The 20,830-nt window shown below is 36.8% G+C and overlaps 1 protein-coding gene across 3 annotated transcripts; it reads right to left on the minus strand.

Moving 5' to 3' along the window:
- Nucleotides 1–464: 464 nt before the first annotated feature.
- Nucleotides 465–19,581, minus strand: LOC144666900 (uncharacterized). Of its 3 annotated transcripts, none has more exons than XM_078528338.1 (3): nucleotides 16,386–16,460; nucleotides 4,292–4,364; nucleotides 465–2,567 (listed from the first exon to the last, which is right to left on the minus strand). In XM_078528338.1, exons 1-3 carry the CDS (start codon nucleotides 16,389–16,391, stop codon nucleotides 1,576–1,578), a joined length of 1,071 nt encoding a protein of 356 aa, XP_078384464.1. In that variant the 5' UTR covers nucleotides 16,392–16,460; the 3' UTR covers nucleotides 465–1,575. The 3 variants fall into 3 exon arrangements, with proteins under 3 accessions (XP_078384464.1, XP_078384463.1, XP_078384465.1); XM_078528337.1 differs by lacking the exon at nucleotides 16,386–16,460 and adding an exon at nucleotides 7,413–7,499; XM_078528339.1 differs by lacking the exons at nucleotides 465–2,567; nucleotides 4,292–4,364 and adding exons at nucleotides 15,281–16,295; nucleotides 19,523–19,581 and having other exon boundaries at nucleotides 16,386–16,458.
- Nucleotides 19,582–20,830: the final 1,249 nt, after the last annotated feature.

A 20,830-nucleotide genomic window follows, 5' to 3' on the forward strand; every position in this document is an offset into this window, starting at 1 on the left:
TTTTTAAAAAATTGAGTCAATAAGGTTCAGAGCCATATTAAATTTAAGAAAAAAATTAGGTAGCTCTGAACCCTATTAATAATTTTTTTGAAAATTTGTAAAAATGTTTCTTTTATCGATCAAACAAAAATATATCTAAAACACACCGAGTAGATTTTAAGTAACTAGCCTATAAAGGTCAAATATAGGGTATTTTTGACTTCTGTTGACATTGCCATGGCAACGAATTTTAACGTCTCAGGACCCTCAGTTTAATCATTGGTAAAACCTACACACGTTTGTACTAAAAGTTATTCTTGAGCATTATTGCTGTCGCTGCAATAGAATGCAGAATATGGGAATGTCTAAACCATTACAAGCCATCATAAAAAGACTACATCGAGTCCCCAAAACAACAATCAACCATATTTGTTAACAGTGATTTAGTTAATTATACACAAACAGGTAAACACAAACGAATTATTTCCCGACGTTTCGGCGACATCAAATGTTTATCTCTTTGAATCTCGCATTTAGTTAATTTTTCTCAATTTACCCATAATAATGGCGTCATGATGTCGCCGAAATGTCGGGAAATAATATCGTTTGTGTTTACCTGTTTGTGTATAACCATTTATTTGCCAAGAAATACAGAACAAATAAAGCAGTGAATAAAAATACCTTAATAACTCAGCTAAACGAGCTGAATATTCACAAAAAAATTACAAACTTTATCCGGGTGTAAAATTCAAGACAGAAGAAACAATTGAATGGGTAAATAAAGTAAACGAACGAAAAAAAGAGAATAAGATACTAGATAATGATGGAACGTTTAACCGATATTTGTACAAAGGGGTATTAGGAACACAACAAGTCTTGGACATACATGCATGTTTTGTTTGTTATTGTGTTCATTTGGGACATAATTTGAACATGATTCCCGCAGACGCATCTCATAAATTGGACATTAGCGCGAACGTCCTTAATGAAAATAGTTTGCTTCTTGTGTATAGGGTGGTAAAGGGAGGAGGGAGGGGGGAGATCACGTTTCACGAAAAACAAAATGGCCATTTTACGTTTCACGCAACACAATTTAGACATTTCTTGAAACCAGAATAGAAAGTGTTAAATTACCTATCGAAACAGAGTGACTTTGGACCTCGACTGACCATCGGTCACAGTCATTCACTGGTCACGCAATTGGGACGCGTAGTCTCCTTTTCAAATACTTAATGGATAATTTTTGGAAGGAAGAAAGAATTATGGTTTACAGTCGCATTTCGCGAGAAGAAAACAACAGACATCTCGTAATTATTATGGGAAAAAAGTCGATTTGCGGTTCACGGCTATGTAACCAAATCACGCTTCACGAGAAAAAATATCCATTTCACTTTTCATGGAAAAAAAGAGGCTTTTCACGGATCACGAAGAAAACCTTTAGAACTCCCTTGTATGCACATTCTGACATTTTTGTTACGCCGTTTTGTTATTTTGCATTGATAGTTCAAGTCAACACTACAGGTTTTGAACGCGATCAACATTTGATCGAAACAAGTTAAGCAAAGGTACTGAAATGTGCAGTGGCCAATGCTAAAGCTACGGGAGTGTTGGTGTGCAGTTCGTGAGCGTTTTGATTGTTTTAATAAAAATATACTTCATCATAACCAAGTTAAACTTGCTGTCAATTCCTTCTCGATGAAGTTTAAACGGATGAATAAAGTGGAACTCATTATGGGGAAAGTATAAATGCCAGAAAAACCTGCTATCACTGACTCGTGGATCGCCAACCTTGCCTGGAATATAATACCCAGGAAGGAGAGCAATATTCTCGTTTCGTTCTAAAAGTCGATATATAGTCGGCGCTGCAATTTCCAGGAACACTTGTTGTTTGTAAAACGTCTCTGATAAAATCGAAAACACTTTTGCGTGCTTTTGAGGAACATACAACACGTCCGAGCGGCCGCCAAAACATAACAGTTTTCCATTGCCGTTCTTTAAAAGAGTATTTAGAAGATGAGCGCCGTTCAGTTTCTTTTCTTTCAAGGTAGTTTTCGCAACATCTTCCAAAGCTCTTCGGCAGTTACTCAAACCATATCGTGTATTCCACCAATACCATCCGTTACTTGCAGGTCCACTTGCTGGACTTGTAAAGGGACGGCGTGATTCCCAGAACTTGTCCCGGTCAAAATTCGGGAAATTCCAATATTTCAGTATGACGTCATCGCTGATGTAAAAATATCCCTCATGTCCCGGATGTTCCTGTATTGCTCTGCCAAGACACTCGTAGCCTAGACGACCTTTAATTATATTGATCGTAAGGATGTCTGGGTGTACTACCTCGTCAGGCGGACCGCAGAATAACAGATTAGGGAAGGCAGGTTTATACAGAGCAACCAGATGAGGTATACTGTCATAGAATGGATAATTGTAGACAATAACAAGTAAGATGTCTTTAAAGGCGTTCTTTAAACAAGGCTTGGAAGCTGTCTTGTTAGGCTGTCTACTTCTATTTGGTAAGACTGTGTTTATGATGTGGTTACGTATATTGGGAGGCTTGGTCACTGTGGCATTTCTTGTTAAAGTAAAGCCTTGGAGTATAAAAAGAACGAGAAAAATTATACGGTTATAAAAATGATTATATATATGGTAGAAATGATCATCCTAAAACTGTTCTGTTGAAAAGCTAATTTTCTACTTCTCTGTTTGTGTCTTTGTTGCAATTTAAACACATATCAAAGGTAACGTGATGAAAAAAAATAAAAAAATTAAAAACTTGATTCAAGTCCTTGAATCTCGATTTTCTTACTAAACACCAACCTTAGACAGTAAATTGTCTGATTCCCACAGGAGTAAGCTCTGAACTGATTTTACGCTATTCACATCGAAATGTGGCCTTGGTTTTTGAGATTTGGTTCAGTATTACCAAGAAACTCGATCGATAGAAGCCATCCTCAAGTTTGGAAAGTAATACCTGCCTATTTGTTGGAACTGTATTGGAATTAAACCACCTGGAGGATCGGAAAATGGCAAAAGGTCGAATAAAACCGGGGTGTGAAACAGGTAAGCTGTATTTATGACGAAATCTGCTCTAGTGGCTCGATTTTGATATAAGCGGAAATGTCGTTATTACTCGCACATGTGCTGATACAAACGGTAATAACTTTTGAAATACTGAAAACGTACGTAAGATTTTGCATATTTTAGCCGATAAAGGACTACACTTTTCGGCTAGGCTTGTACCGAAAGTGCTCGTAAAAAAGCATTAAATGCTAAAAGAAGTGCTCGTTTTTTTCCAAAAAAGTGCTAAAATAATGCTAATTTTTTTTTAAAAAGTGCTCGTGGGTTACATAATAATGCTCACTTTTTTCCGATTTTTTTAAACATAGAATATTACATTTTTTCAGATTTTCAGTTAGATTTTTCAACAAAAATATATAACGATCAATGTTTGATGTCAGAGTACGCTCTCGAGCTATCTCTGCCTTGGCTGGCTGACTTCCATTGTTCCTTGATGACAACGTGGATGACGTCATCTTGGAAGGAGTGTGATGGACTGGGTTTCTAGAAGGCAATCACTGACGTATCAAACCGATCAAACCTATTCCCCAGGCCTCCTCGGCTCCTTTGACTAAAATGAGCTCGAGGGCATAATGCATCTTTGGACGCCATAAATGAAGTCAGATTGTGCTTTTTAACACAAAATTATACAAATAATCAGTCGAAAATCCAAAATAATGCTAGCAGTGCTTTTTTAAATCAAATGTAAAAAAAATGCTCGCGAAGCCAAATAATGCCAAAAAAAGTGCTAGCACTTTCGGTAAGAGCCTAGTTGAGTTATCAGCTAGGTTCCGAGTTTGAAATATTCGCTTCTCAATCAAGATCATTTTTTTAGCCCCCGTTCGATGCCGAGTAGTGGTCATTATATACTTGAGTTCGCATTTCCAGGTAAATCGATCGAGGGAAAACTTGCTACTTTCTTAAAAAAATTTGAAATGTTTAAGAACAAATTGATATTAAAATTGTTGGTGTTTGATGCGGCTCGAAAAAGGCCTTTTTCTAATTTTCCAGACGTTGCGGCGGGCCCGAAGGGGCAAAATATTTAATGGCTCCTAACGCGGCCAGAAAATCATTTTGAAACAAACAAAATCTGTTTTAGTTTTAGCTTCGGTAAAGTCTTTCAGTTGCCAGAGTTTCAAGTAAAAATATTTTTTGACGCGAAATTGAGTGGGCGGTTTTAAAAAAATACAGCCTCTTAATTACATATTTATTTTTAAAAAAATAAAGAAAAAAAAATAATTTTTTATAACCTTACCTGCATAAATTATCAGTATAACTAAGGCGATTATGCATGTGAGATACAGCTGGTATCGGCTTGGAGTTTTCTTCTGAAGGTTAAACAAAACGACATTAAGGGTGTGACACACTGAGGAGGGCATGTTAGAGGTATCATGAAGAAAGGGGGGAAGAAAGTCGGCACTTTTCTTTGGAGACATAGCAGTGCCTGGAAACGGTACGAGTCTATATCAATCAAGCCGTTGCTAAAAAAGACGTCACCCAAAGTTTTGTTTGCTCAGAAAGATTTAAATATCAATGACTGCGTGCGTGTGAAATGCCAATAGTGGCGGCCGTTTGCGTTTGATGTTTCACGCCACTGATTTCTCACCTGATGTTTCATATCACTGAAAATTTTTTGGCGGCGTGGAATACCAAGCGAAAAATTGGTCACGGTTGACATTTAACAACCAAAAAATGGTAAAGTCATTTCAGAATCATTGGAGTTATTTTTAATTGGCATAATTCGCAAGCCCTACTTTTGCCAGACTGGACACCGTTATCACTGTTTGCTGTTATGATGTCCGGCAAACTTCAAAAGAACAAACAAAATGCAAATAGATATTGTGTTTTGTGCACGGTCAAGACCAAAATATGCGAACTAGACAATGACTTTGTCAAGCTATTCACTGTGCCCTTAGCAACCATTCGATAGCTACTGCGCACATTCGGTTGCCCGGCACCGCTATGACCCCTTTTTCAGTCGTGTAACAAAGGGAGTTTTTGGAGTTTCTTCCACCCCCTGGTAGAAGTCAAAAGTAATTAAAAGGATTAGATTTTTATAGATATTAGATATTTTGCATAGTTTGAAATATTTTTTGTCTTTTTTAGAATCTATTTATTTCGTGTCCCCGAATTAGTATAGGTTTTCCCGAGCTAAGTGGTTTTTTTGACAATGAAGTCAACAAAGATGTCTTAAGAACCAATCTATGCAGTGCGCCAATCAGGTCGGCGCATTTGTATCACGTGACATCATTAGAATTCTCGGTCAAATACACTCAGCTGTATTTGAACAGCTAAACAACCGCAAAATACGAACCTTGACACGTACAAGTTTAGTGATTATTACTTATGAGTTCATACGTTTACACAAAAGTGATCGTTTTCAACTGTTGACGAAAGAAATGGAATTGGCGATCTAATAAAGTCTGTATTATTTAGAAAAAGTGAAAGTTTCCTTATCAAACCACATGTACAGGGCTACGCGAAATTTGCTTCCAACACTGAAATCAGTGTTGTTTATTTTGACAATATTTATGGCCTCTTATCCAAAAATTAGCAATGTACCTAAAGGGCTATTCTTTAAGCACATAGGAAAACATTGCGAAATTATTAAGGTAAAGTGGACTGATTTTGGAGTGAATTTCGAAAACACGTTTTGACATGGTGCGCATTTTTAATGACAAAAACGAAATTAAAAATGTGTTTCATTTCAATGCCAACCGATTCCTTCCAAACACGACTTTTATGCATGACCTTCTATGATATATAATTCGACAAAAATTTGTTTTTTCCTTGTTGTGTGTTTGCAATTGGTAAATAAACTATTTCAAGCAATAGCTCGCAGAAACGCATTGAAACGTTCGCGTCTCAACTGACTGAAAGACCAGCTACTCTCGCATAATATAAATTTAATAGAATTGTTTGATATTGGAGTCAGAGTATTCTATGTGGCATGGTTTTCGCAAAATCTAATTGATATTTCTATAAATGTGGAGGCGCAGTGTTAGCACTAAGAACAGTTTATAATTATACTGTAACTGAAGTACAGTTGACTCCCGATAACTCGAACCTTCAAGGGAAATTGAAAATGGTTCGAGTTATCGGGAGTTCGAGTTATTGAGAGTTGAAAACAAATGATCGGAAATAAGAAAAAAAAAATGGTGTTTACTGATTTTCTATTAATGCAGTGTATACCAGTGTACATTTTAAACAAATTTGATTAGAGTATAGAGAAGCCGTAAGATAAAGGAACAATATAATTCTAAATCACTGTATAAATCGGAGCGTAACGTAACGTAAAACAAAGCTAATCAGCTGCGAACCGTTACAGGTTCAAAGAGATCATAGAGAACAATAGGCTACTGCTGCAGAGTTAATGCGATTTACTTTATCGAGAAATGGTCAGTTAATTCGCCCTGACAATAATCCTTTAAAGTTTTCAAAGTTCGGATTTGAAAGAATCGGTCTAAACTCCACAAACAAACTGAACGTCTGTTGCACGTCAATGGCGTGGCACAGTTCGTGTTTTGAGGGGCGTTTCGGGGACGGCTCTGAGTCCTATACGTTTTATTTCAAAATAAAGACAACGATTTGGACTACACTACACTGTTCATTTTGAATTGTCACGTATTCACAGACATGGTTCGAGTTATCGAGGGTAAAATTATGAAGAAAATGACCTGAAGGGAAACGAAAATTGGTTCGAGTAAGCGGAGGTTCGAATTATCGAGGGTTCGAGTTACTGAGGGTAAAATTACAGTAAATGTATAACGGAAATCCAGGGGAAATCGATTTTGGTTCGAGTTAGCGCGAGGTTCGAGTTAGCGAGGGTTCGAGTTATCGGGATTCGACTGTATTGAACGAAAACAGTGCAAGGGTCTTTCTGAATGGCTCTTCCAGATGGTCTCGTACGAGCGTTAAAGCGATAGGATAATTCCCGATCGAATTGGAATTAAGCAGTGTTGATTTTTGTGGAGGGAGGAAAACCTGAGGACCCTTAGAATAACCCTTCAGAGCGAGGACGAGAACCAACAACAAACTCAACCCACATATGACGCCAGGTCCGGGAATCGAACTCGGGCCACATTGGTGGGAGGCGAGCGCTCTCACCACTGCGCCGTTCCCGCTCCCCGTACTTGTACGAGCGTAAAGGCGATATGATAACTTAAGTTGTAAAGCAAATGTTTAGGTGAATGAAATCTGTAGTGAATTCCACTTGTTGAAATATTCACTTGTTACAACATGATCCGAAACAATACTTTTTTGAGCATCTGTTTAAGTTAAGTGACGCCAATGGAAGCTTGGTTTAGACTGCTAGTATCTCTTAATTAATAGAAAAACTATCAGTTTCAAGTTATAAGACGTAAAGTTTCCTTTACCTTGATAGCGTCCATGAATTGATCCTCAAGCGCACGAGCCACACACAAACTCCTTCACAATTAACGAGCCTCTACTTAATATTGATCTCAGTCACGAGAGCTGCAGTTAAAACCCGCGAGTAAGAAACCTAGGTTTTCCAGGTTATAGGCCTTAACACGTTCTTACATAATTGGAAGTTAACACAAATTTAGGCTATAGAGGTCCTTAATAATGAGGAAAAAAACATTGTTGCCAATATAACTTTTAGTGATATTCGGCCTATTATTTGTATAAAATTTGCATACCACACAAGTGGGTTGGTGAAAATGAAGCACTAATCATTCAGAACATGACTTTGTATACATGTTCAGAAAAACCGTGTCTAACCTTTTTTTTTTTTTTAGAAAATAAGAACCTGTTTTCAAATTTTAGGCTAAATAGGTTTTTACAAAAATGGGGTCTAGATTGAAAATTTAAGCCTAACAGGTTCTTAAATGTTAGGTTCTTACTCGCGGGTTTTTTTCTGTATATGCAAATCCATCTCTCTAATATTACATAAGCACCTTTTGAAAAGGGAAATAACTGCAAACCTTGAGTGATAGTTTATATTTTAGCTTACAAGTGCTTTAGTTTTACCATATGACCGCAGGAAATAGGAAAAAGACTAAAATTAAGACTATTGTAACGGTAGGTTTTTCCTTGTGTGCGTACGGGAAAACGGGCGAACTCTGAACTTGAGATAACGAGACAACTGCGACGATAATTGCGGGGAAGATTAGACTCAAACGGGGCACTCGCTTGCAAGGAAGAGCCGTTACACTCTTGGGTACCGGGATCTAACCACGAACTGAACGGACAGCAACAGCAACAACTCAGCTTGGTTCCAACAGCAGTTTATTCGTAAGCGAACGTAATCGTCGATGTAATCGAAGAAATGTAATCAAGAAATGTAATCGAAAAAGCATAACAAGTGCGGTTGCTTATATACGATTTGTACAAGCGTCTATTGTTAACAGAGTATAATACGTGCGCTAACACCAAGATGTGAAAAGTGATTACATACTAGTTATGCAACGCTTTCGAGTGGTATACTATGGAATATCCCACGAGTCACTTGTATTTTCTCGGTATACACACGAGCCTTTAGGCGAGTGTGTATACGAAGAAAATACAAGTGACAAGTGGGATATTCCATAGTATACCACGAGAAAGTGTTGTGTAACTATTTTATACCATGCCATAGAAAATACGCTCACTAAATTTCATCGAGAATAAGATCGCAGCGCACGATGGGAAGGTTGGGTTGAATACCGTCGAATATACAACGGCTTTCCTGTATTCTGATTGGCTGTATTTTCTATGGCATGGTATAAAACAGAATATAAAGTCCTTTGAGGATAGCGCAACCTAATAAAAATTCTAACTTAACTTTCCGAGTTTATTGTCAAAAGTGTTCGTTGCTTGGCGGAGAAAGTTACAACTAATATACACTAAATTAAAACTACCGAACGAAATTAAAACTAGTGAATAGCTAAGAAGTGTTACCGAGCGGTTTCCTGCCGACCGATAGCACCTCTAGTAAATTAAGTAACCAAACATTAATTAAAGAAACTACAACCCTAGTCAGAAGTAGTTGGAACTAGGCATTTCTAGATTGTGCTCCTAAAAGTGGCATATTATGCTACTAGCAGTGCTCAAAATTTTGCCAAATTATGCAAAAATTATGCCAGAATTCCCAAATTATGCTTCTGATTTCCGAAATTATGCTCACAAAATGACGTAGATTCTGTACATAGAGGTGCGCAATAACAACACCAAATTATGATATTTTTCAAATAAACTGTTGTTGCAAATTTATTTGTGTTTTATGGCAGTTTGTCACGGCCGTCAGCTGTCCAAAATAGCTGCTCGCATCTCTGAACCGTTTGTAAAATGCCTCCAACGACTTAACAATCACAATTGTATAGCTAAAACACGCTTTGCAAGAACAAACTACCTAAATTTCATTTATTTCTGTAAAAAGTACACCATATTTACTAAATTTTATGAATTTATGCTCCAAAAAGTGCTAAAAATTGCTAATTATGCCGTGGCAGTGCTCGTTTCACAAATTATGCTTTTTAGCTCCAATTATGCCAAAAATTATGCTAGCACAATCTATAAAAGCCTAGTTGGAACGCTTACGCTAAGAAGATAAAAAATGCGGATACTTGACGCTTAAACTTTCTCAATGGTGCATACAAACGTGTCAGCAAATGTATTCACAGTTAAAACACGATGAGTCAGCGACCAACAGGTAGTTAATTAATCTTATTCAAGTGAACAACAGAGGCGACATCGGCACGAGACTCATTTAGTAAAGTAATCAGAAAACCAAATTAATTACTGAGAAAATGTAACACTATTTAGAAATGTGACAAGCGCGGAACTCTTAAGTAATTAGCTACGGTAATAAACCAAAACAACCGCTATTACTAAAAATAAACTAGTGGTACCTATCGGTAGAAATGCCAACGAGTACAACGGGAGAGAAGAAGGAAGGATAATTGTAAATGTTTGGCTGAAAGTACGCTTTATGATTTTGGTCCGATCAATAAACATTGCGCGTTTTCTTTGAAAATCTTGAATGTTTCTGGAATAAAATGCGATTTTGTGAAGGCTAAATGAGGAAAAAGTTCTAAAATAATACCAAAGTAGTGAAGATTTAGTGAGAAATCTTGTAAACTCCATGCTTTTTGAGAGTTTCAAGCCATTGTTGTTCGATGCCGGTATTTTGGAAAGGTTTCTGCTGTTTTAGCTGTTTTAAAGTCCTAAAGGTCTTAATTAAAGTTGTTATGACCCAATGAACTGGGAAAATAAATAACGAAACAAAAAGCAAACTTTTACAAAGATTTGTCAAAACAAATCATTTCAAACTTTCCACACTGCAGTTAAATCCACTCAACACGTAAGTATCCAACAAATTTGAGGTTCCAAAGATGGAACAAGTTTATTATTGCGACCAGCGAACAAGCACCAGTGCAGTTCGCTGGGAGCAACTCTAATGTTGGTGAGGAAAGATTTCTTTGACGCTGACTAGCGATTGCGTTATATACTCCTAAAATTCGCGGACGCTTGTATCGTTCTCGAGCTATATTTGGCATTTAGCACGTGAACAAATGTTCCTGCTCATATGACTTTAATTAAATTAATCCATATTTGGTGCAGCGAAACATGCGTTCAATAATTCCATATTCCTTATTTGGCGTGTTCGTACGTGCCCGTGTTTTCACGATGTCAACATGTTTTCACATCGCTCATGAGTTTTCTGAGCGGTTAGTGTAAAACGAAGACTAAAATGCAGATTGAGGGTAAAATGAAGACTGCAGACCGGGAGAAAAATGCAGACAGAGGGTAAAGTAACGAAATACGAGTCACAAAGCCTTCCGCCGACTCCAAAGTTCGAAGAAATGTATGTCAGATTACGTTTCGCATGAGCGAACACGTGAATGGACTGGCGGTATTAAAATGTTTATATGCCGACACAAAATGTGTTCAATTTTTTACTTTTAATACGGACTTGACCTTGTGAGACTTCAAGTCTTCGTCACCAGTAAACTGGATGAAACTGAACGGTTAACAGCCCTTTCAGCTGTTTCAGGCTGTGCCCTTTCGGAAATTATTTTTTTACGCACGCGAACTCATTGAAACTCAAGTCATTTGTTTATCGCTCCTTGTGTTGCAGCCGGACGTGTCACGAAATCCTCGATCGTGTGCAATTCGCAACGCAAGCAAGCAAGTTAACCGCTCGCTATAAACATAAAAGTGTTGTACCTTTTATTTTTTTATATAGTGTTTTATTACGACGGTTAGCGAAGCAAAGCCATTATTTATTTATAACTTTACTGCGGAAGCGTTTAATCTGCGCCAGTTAAAAACACTTGAAAGAGCTGTTGCGGTGGAGTAATTTGATCGCTGAACGTGACCTTGCTGTGTCGGCATGGTATAAAAGAGAATTATTTTTCTTAATATTATTATCCTTAAACCGTCCAGTTAAATGAGTTAAATTGGGTTTTTAAAACGTATCAAAAAGTTAATTTGATAGCTTTTGATCAAATTATCTATTTTGTATGACATTTATCACCCGGCTTCATTTTCATGATAGCTCATGCGAAGCGTTGTCTGGCGTACATTTCTTCGAAATTTGGAGCAGCTAGCCGGCAGGGAAAAATGGCTTTGTGACTCATATTTCGTTACTTTACCCTTGGTCTGTATTTTACCCCTGGTCTGCAGTCTGCATTTTACACTGACCGGATTGAAAAACAATAATTCACATAAAACATAACTCATTTCTAGAATTCACATTCCTGTAGTTTCTTTTATTTCACAACATTTTTAAAAGATAATTCTATACAAAATACACATGGTCGCACTACTTAACGTATCGTTATTACTAGTTTTATTTTACTACCACCGTTCCAAGAATAATTCATCACGCGCAATGTGTGACGTCTCAAATGTCACGTTAAATTGTTGTTGTTGAGACAGCTTTTAGGAATATTCAAGGCCCGGTTGTCCGAGAAAAAAAAAGCTAGACAATCCAGTAAAAAAATGAATTATAGGGCATTTATTTTATAAATTCGAGAAACGAAAAAAAAACTCTAAATAGCTCTCTTCTGATCGATAAAATCCACGACACCAAATCCGTTTCCGTGTTGTTTTCATAGCCAGACCTAACTTCATTACGCATGCAAATTTGTATGACTTCGAAATTTTCGAAGCTTTGGAAATTTTTAAGCTTTGTAATCCATTTCTTGCCTTCATCTTAAATGAAATTAAATTTTAAACAAAGTTTAATTCAAGTTTCTTTCGTATTTCAATCTCTAGTTCGGGAATTTTGGCTTTTTGAAGCGAACAGATTTGCAACCTCTTTGTTATCTGAGACACTTGTCTGGGAATTTTAGTTGCCAATGCATCATGCACGTGCTAAACAAATTAGTAGCGCGCTAATTGGCCAAACTACAACAAAGTGTGCACGTGCTGAACAGATTCTGCTGAATGGATTGGCTAAAAACATCAGAAATTGTGTTTTCGACAACTTCCGCATGGGCTTCTATTAGCAAAACTGAAGGCGTACGGGTTGAGTGCGAGTAGCATTAAGGTCGCGCAGGACCCTTGCAATCATTAGTATGTATTTATTTAAAGAGATGCACGAACTGCCGGACGACTGAAGCCGACAACAAACGAAATATTCATGAGAATGTCTGTTTTTAAACTCTTTTGTACAAGTAATTACTAGTAATTGTTCTCAGCTTTGTGCCACGTGCGCTGGAACATAGGGAATTATCATAATTAGATTCACAGCTTTGAATATATCACACGTTGTTGTAAACATTGACTCGGAAGGTCTTCGAAAGCCTCAAAACCTGCAATTTTGTGTCCAAGTTTTCTCCGCCGATATAGAATTTCAAGAGTTGATTCGCGAGGAACATAAACTTGGTGTACTCTATTGTGCTATGACTAGAGCGAATTTTTAAATTTCCTTCTCAAAATGAAGATAGCACGTTTCAAAGTTTAGATTTCACAGTTTTGCTCTCTTAGAAGCCATTAACTTGTAGCAGTTTTTGAAATCGAAAATTTCGTTCTAGCCATAGCACAAAAGAGGTTATGATTTAACACTAGCCTATATAATCGTTTATATTTGGTGCGCTGTTCTAGCTGAAAACTTGGACACAAAATCGCATTATCTGCAGTTAAACTTTTAAGGGCTTGTAACATCACAGACAACGGTACGTCATCTCTCTGTAAAAGAACAATCATGATGTAATTCCATCATCCCCGAATATCCTTGTTAAATTTTAGAGGAATCGATGTTCAAAATGTAGTGAATTAAAGCTTTACTAGATAGCACTCCGTCAAGAAATTTGGCTAATGAATTTATTAATGAGCAAGGGTCCCACAAGGAGGCTCGATGTAGTTTTTTTAGACTAAGGGTGGTTGTTTTGAAAATTAAAATTACCTAGGAAGCCAATGTTCGATTTTTGCCAAAATACACCATAATGATCAAATGTGACCAAATTTTAATTTTGTACCCGTCACTTAGTCACAACGGTTACCATAGCAACGATTGACGTTTTCTTTTGTTCTCAAACAAGCTTGATTTTCTCGAAATCTAGACTGACACTTGGTGTTTATTTTTTGATATGTTAAAGTTTAGTAAATTGACTAACTGTTGACGAAATTTTAGAAAAATCTGTAAGAGCGTTTTCAAGTAAATCAAGAATGAAATTTTCAGAAAAACACCGTTTTAATATAAAATAGGCGCCTTAAAATTGTTTCGTATTATTTGAGCACAGTTTCTTTCACTGAAATATAAATACTTACACCATCAAAGACCATTTACTAAAAGCGAAAGACTTTTTGCTTTAATTTGTTAAAATATATCGACTGCCGATTGTAAGAAATTATAAGAAAATACCAAAAACTTCATTCTTGATTTACTCTAAAACGCTCTTACAGATTTTCCTAAAATTTTGAGCGCAGGTAGTAAATCTACTGTACTTGAACATATCAAAAAATGAATACCAAGTGTCAGTCTAGATTTCGAGAAAACCAAGTGTTTGAGAACAAAAGAAAACGTCAATGGTTGCTATGATAACCTTTGTGACAAAGTGACGAGTAAAAAATTAAAATTTGGTCATATTTGATCATTATGGTGTATTTTGGCAAAAATCGAACATTGGCTTCCTAGATAATTTTAATTTTCAAAACAACCACCCTTAGTCTAAAAAAACTACATCGAGCCTCCTTTGGACCCTTGCTCATTAATAAATTCATTAGCCAAATTTCTTGACGGAGTGCTATCTAGTAAAGCTTTAATTCATTGCGGACCTATTTTTTATTCAGCTCAAGTTAGATTTTGCGAGAAAATGTTCAAGTATAAATATTCCGCGAATCAACATTCTGTAGTTTAAATCTTCGGAGAAACTTGATACTAGAGCCTGACGAAAAACTTCGAAAACATTGACGTCGAAGAATTTGCCAAACAGCGACTGAAACCCAGGAAAGATAGAGAAAAACATAGTAAACAGCTTTGCATTGCAAGACCTTTGTCACGCTCATTCAAAACAAATTAAATAGTTTGAAACGGCAAGAACAACATCAAAACAACCTTTTTTATGCTGTATTTCTGCTGGCTGTCCGAATGCAGACGGAGGAATCTGAGACTGCGAGCAGTCGGTATTTGTTCCCGAAATGCTACACGCGACCGGAACAGTTGAAATTGTGCAAATGGGGGGGGGGGGGGGGGGAAACGAGGAGTTTGTTAAGCTCTTATTGTAGCTAGAACAGAATTAGTGGAGTGTTAGTGTTACTACAACAAATCAAACATTTCCGACACAAATTGGTTGAGACATCTCTTTCTTCATATTAAATCAAAATTTGGTTGAGACTATAACGTCATCATTTTGCTAATTTGCATATTTTAAAAACTTGAATCTCTGGAAAGAAAAGAGATATTTGAAAACAGTAAACGGCATTTTCCTCTCCACACAGACTACTTGTAAATGTTTTAAAGCGGCTTAGATAAAACAAATGCGAATTTTATCATTATTACAGTTCTCTTAGTACTCTCTGAGTATTCTAAAATTAAAAGCACTACAATAGGAGCCTTATAATCGAGAAAGCTATGTTGTAACTAAATAAGAGAAGGATTTCTGTTTAGAAAGGCTTCATCGGAAGGATCCCTACGTCTCAAAAATTTTCGTGGGAGAGATTTATTTATTTATTTTATTATTTATTTATTTATTTGGGGGATGGGGGGTAGGGGAGGTTTATTTTCGGGGGGAAAATGCTATTTTCAGAAATTTTCGTTAGATTAAATTTTATTTATTATTTTTTATTGCTCCTACAATATTTACAAACACGCTACTACTGTTGAATTCTGGTAATAACAGACGTATTACCACAAGTACTTACACTAATTATCACCAATCACAGAAGTGTTGGCGTGCAGTTCGTGAGTGCTTTGATTTTATTTATAAAAATATGCTTCATCATTACCAAGCTAAACTTGCTGTCAATTCCTCCTCGATGAAGTTTAAACGGATGAATAAAGTAATACTCTTTACGGAGAAAGTAAAAATACCAGAAAAACCTGCTATCACTGACTGCAGGATCGCCTACATTGCCTGGAATGAAGTACCCAGGAAGGAGAGCAATATTCTGGTTTCGTTCTAGAAGTCGATATATAGTCGGCACAGCAATTTCTAGGAAAACCTGTTGTTTGTAAAACGTTTCTGAAAGAATTGAAAACGCTGTGGCGTGCCTTTGAGGAACGTACAAAACGTCCCAACGACCGCCGAAACATAGCAATTTTTCATTACCGTTCTTTAAAAGACTATCTAAAAACTGAGTTCCGTTTAGTTTTTTCTCTGCTAAGAACATTTTTGCCACATCTTCTAAAGCTCTTCGGCAGTTACTTAAACCGTACTGTGCATTATACCAATACCAATCGCTGCTTGCAGGCCCACTTGCTGGACTTGTGGTAGGGTGGTATGATTCCCAAAACTTGTTTCGGTCAAAATCCGGGAAATTCCAATATTTCAGTATGACGTCATCGCTGATGAAAAAATACCCTGCATATCCCGGATGTTCCCGTATTGCCCTGCCAAGACATTCGTAGCCTAGAAAATCTTTGATTTTATCGACTGTGGGGATATCTGGTTGTGCTGTAGCGCCAGGCGGACCGCAGAATAACAGATTAGGGAAGGCAGGTTTATACAGAGCAACCAGATGAGGTATACTGTCATAGAATGGATAATTGTAGAAAATAACCAGTAAGATGTCTTTGAACGCGTCTTTTAAACAAGGCTTGGAAGCTATCTTGCTAGGCGGACGATTTTTATTTGGTAAAACTGTAAAGCCTTGTAAAAAAAATAAAAAAAATTAGATAGCTATAAAAATGAAATTTAAAATTCACATTGAGTATAACTTTTTAATTATGTCAACCTTACCTGCATAAATTATCAGTATAACCAAAGCGATTATGCATGTGAGATACAGCTGGTATCGGCTTGGAGTTTTCTTCTGTAGGAAAAGAAACATAACATTAAAGTGTGGCACACTAAGGGCCATGTTAGAGGTATTAAACACGTACCTGACACGAATGTGTAGCAGGGACATGTTGGAGGGACATGCAGAAGGGACAAAATCACATGTATCTGACCCAAGAATATGTAGCATGGACATGTCCCGCAATGCCACTTAATGTGCTGTGACGTGTCCCTGGAATTGGTTCATTAAAAGACAATATGCATGTTTGTTTACTGTTACTTTTTGGAGCGCGGCATTTGTTATTGTAGTCAAACCTTTCAATAAGGACACCAGAGGGACAGAGCTTAGTATTATGGAGGCGAGCATTTTGTCGAGGTAGAACTGATAAAATCTGATTTCTTTTGGTCCAAGTAAACTGTCCGTTAAAGGAAGAGGTTCCTCTGTAGTTTGGTTCCGTTTGCAAATAAGTCATGAAATGTCCAATAAGGATAAAAAATAGCATATTCATTTGACGTGAGAAAAAAGTTGCGTAGTTTAAAAGCAAATGTGCTTACTTAATATATATGATCTCAATATATATGATCTACCATTTTTGCATGTTTCACCAACATTTAAAACCGTACGTCAAATAAATACCTTACGCTCCCCTCCCCAGTGAGAAACATATCACTAAAAAGATGTACCAAAGTTTGGATTCGCTTTCAAGGACTGAGTAATTTTTGCAAATACGGCTACTAGCCATAAAATATGCGCTTTTTGGAGACTCGCATTGAGTCGCGTGATGCAGCCTCGGTTAGGGACGTTAAAGCACAGAACTTATTAATAGATAACAAAAAAAATTTCATAACTCGTTGATAATGAAATATCAAAAACAATTTATCTAGTCTGCCGCGCCTTTGTTGAGGTAAAAACACAAGAGAGAGTGTTTCATAGGGATATCCAAACACAAAGAAGAAAGCGGAAAATACGACGCGCAGCGGAATATTTTTTACTAAATTAGGGGTGTTTGGATAGCTGATGAAACACTGTCTCGAGTGTTTGATATACACCTAATTGCAGTAACGTTGTCATAGAAAAAAGAAAAAAAAAGGTAAATAGGAATTATCTAGCGTAGTTTCATAACTGATAGCATTTACAGAAAACTCACGAGTTTTTATCTGCACACTTTTGAGTCCACTATTCTATGCTGTAACAAGATAAAATGATTTATTCGTATTTTGAAGCATTTTAAGGCCGTTTGTATGAATACATTTTATGCATGTGCTGAGTAAACTTCTATTTGACTTTTTCCTTTTTTTCTATGACAACCTTATTGCAATAAGTTGTCTCTTCTAAATCGAAACAAAAAATATCGAGTAAACGCAGGGGCACCCATCGAGAATATAGTTCAAAACTACTTAAAGATAGCACCGTTGAACGTATTTTAGTATTTAAACGGTAGATATAGGCATATTTTTATCCCCTAAAATTTTTTTATCTGTTCGGATTTCCTAGCTGAAAGTCTAGTGATCCGAAAGTTATAGGGATCAAAACTTACCTTTTCGAAAAAATTCCAGCCAGAGAAAGGCTCCCGAAAATTCTAGGTGACCTTTTTAGAGTAAAAATCCGTTAAAAATGAACAATTATACCACTTTTTAGACATTCGAAAATCCTAGGAAAGGCAGGCAAGCAAAAAAATTTACAATGAATGTTCCGAAAATTCTAGATCTCAAATCGTCTTCCGAACAGATATTTTAACAAAATATTCCGTTGGGTGCCCCTGTAAACGGAGAAATAAAATCGTAAAAATCTATGCTAATTAAGACCGGGTATCCAAACCTCTTTCACGGTTATGAAACGGGGTGTCGAACTCAGTAACATGATAGCTAAATTGCGCGTGGTCTTTCTTTTTATTACATCTCTTCGTTCTTCAGATTGAAATTTTAAAAACAAAATGTACACAATGACGACAACAAAGATCTCCTAGGAACCAATCTATGCAGTGCGCCAATCAAGACGCCTCATTTGTGTCACGTGACATAATTAGAAATCTCCGTCAAATACTCTCAGCTGTATTTAAACAGCTAAACAACCGCAAAATACAAACAGAGACTGAATTTCGACGCGTATAAGTTTAGTGATTATTACCACTTATGAGTTTTAAGCAAAAACTGACTGTCTTTTACCATTAAAGAGAGAAATGGAATCGACGATTTAATACGGCTCTGTATCAAATAGTGAAAATTCCTCATTAAACCACGTGCCACGCGAGAATTGACCCCAACACTGAATTAATTGTTGTTTATTTTAAACAGCATTTCAAAACATAGATCAGCGATAAAAAAATCTACAGGCTTTAATTTTCGATCCTTAAAACAATTAAAAAATAAAGAAATTAAAAATTTATCCACAAAATTTGTAATTAACCTAAAACGCTATCCTTTCGACTAAAGATAACTAGCGAAATTATTATAGTAAGTAAAAGAGAAAAAAAAGGCAAAAAAAAAAACCCGTCAAAAGTCGACTTTTATGACCTTCCATGGCATTTATTCGATAAAAAAATAGTTATTTACTTGTTCTGTGTTTGTAACTGGTAAATAAACTATTTTAAGGATTAGCGCGCTGAAATTCGTTGAAACGTTCTCGCTCGTTGGCGGCCGAGAAAAGGCCAGTTGCTTTCGCGTAATATAAATGAAGAGGTATTGTTTCATATGGTTGTCGGAGTATTCTATGGGGTTTCAAAATCCGATTGACATTTCCAAATGCCGAGGCGCAGTGTTTAGCTTCTGCTGTAACTAACTGATGTATTGGACGAAAACAGTAAAAGGGTCGAAGACTTGAATTCCGACCAGTTCTTTGAGATGGGCGATAGCATAACTTTTAAGTTATCCTATGTTTAGCTGAATAGAAACTCAACTGAATCCACTTGTTAAACGGAATGGTTAAGAGTAAATATTAACGACAGAAACCGCCGGAAACATAGATTTTTCAGTTTTTTTGCATCTTTAAATAACGCCAATAGCTTCTGGTTTTAGACTGATAATAACTCTTAATAGAAATATAATCAGTTCTAAGTTATCAATAAAACCTAATCGTGAAGATCTACATTTTGTCTTACCCTGATAGCGTCCATAAGTTGATCTTGGAGCAAGCCAGACACAAACTCCTTCACAAATGGTGTTTTACCAACCTCTACATGCCTCGTCACAGGCGTCGCTTTTTGGTCGTGTGCGGTACGCTTTGCGTTCTGGGATTGATAGTGCGCGGGATTGATAGTGCGCGGCTAGTTGTGGGACACCCAGTAAACATCTATCCCTGCGCTCCCTGTTTTCCCGCCTTGCCGCCTTAAACCCTTTCGGTGCTGAATTTTGTCAAAAGGGATAAAGGCGTTTAGATATTTCGATGCGAAATTTCCCTAACTTTGCTAAAAAAGCACTTTGCTTTTTTTTTTGCTGAACCGTTCCGAATTTATTCTTCCTCTTTTCCTCCCTTTTTTCTCGGCTTTCTTATTTTCGTTCCTTTCTACTCTTCAAATCCTTCCTTCTGGCCGGCGAAAATGTTTTGACGTAATCCGGCATTGGAAACTTCCCGGAAAAGGGGGACCTTTATCAATTACGGGTGTATTGGCCTGTTTGAAATTCGATTTTGCACCAAAAACGGATCGTGTTTTTTTTTTTTCGATTAGCTCTATCAGAATGCAATCGATATACAAAATGAGAAGTCCTGTGGAAAGGTCAATCCTAGCTGTATCAGCTGCTTATTACAAAAATACACTGACGTGCAAATTGATGACATCACAAGTGATTCAATAACCGCGTCTCCAAATAGCGCCTAAAATGCGGCTTTAGCAGTGAAATGATATAGGTTTATATAGTGTTTTTTAGGGTTAACCGACCGGCGCCTGTGAACAAGGCAGAACCTCAACTGAATATTGGACTCAGAGTCGCGCGAGCCATATGCAAATCGATCTCATTATAATTAGGCACATTTAAAAACGGAAATAACTGCAAACCTCGAGTGATAATGAAGTGATAGTTGATACTGCGTCTGAAAGGTTTTAAGTACATACAAAAATACCACACGGTAAAACTCTCTATATGAAGCGATTTGGAGTCCTACAGTCGCGAGTAAATGAACATTCCAGATCTCTGAGTATTTTCTTGTGACAACAAAAGCTCTGCAATGAGGCCTTTTTATATAAAATCGGAAATTAAGTTATGTTGTAACTAAATATCAGCCCACGAACTTATTTTAGAAAGGCTTATTGTCGGGTGGGGTGGGGAAGAGGTTGTTTTCGGGGGGATGTATTTTCAGCATTTTACGGTAGAGATATTTTATTTTTTCATTTTTTTCTTGTATCTCCAACAATAGTCACAAACACGCTACTACTATCAAATTCTAGTAACAAGAGACGTGTTATATATAT

Source organism: Oculina patagonica, chromosome 9, assembly GCF_052425735.1.
Source record: "Oculina patagonica isolate OP01 chromosome 9, crgOcupat, whole genome shotgun sequence".
Classification (NCBI taxonomy): Eukaryota; Metazoa; Cnidaria; class Anthozoa; order Scleractinia; family Oculinidae; genus Oculina; species Oculina patagonica.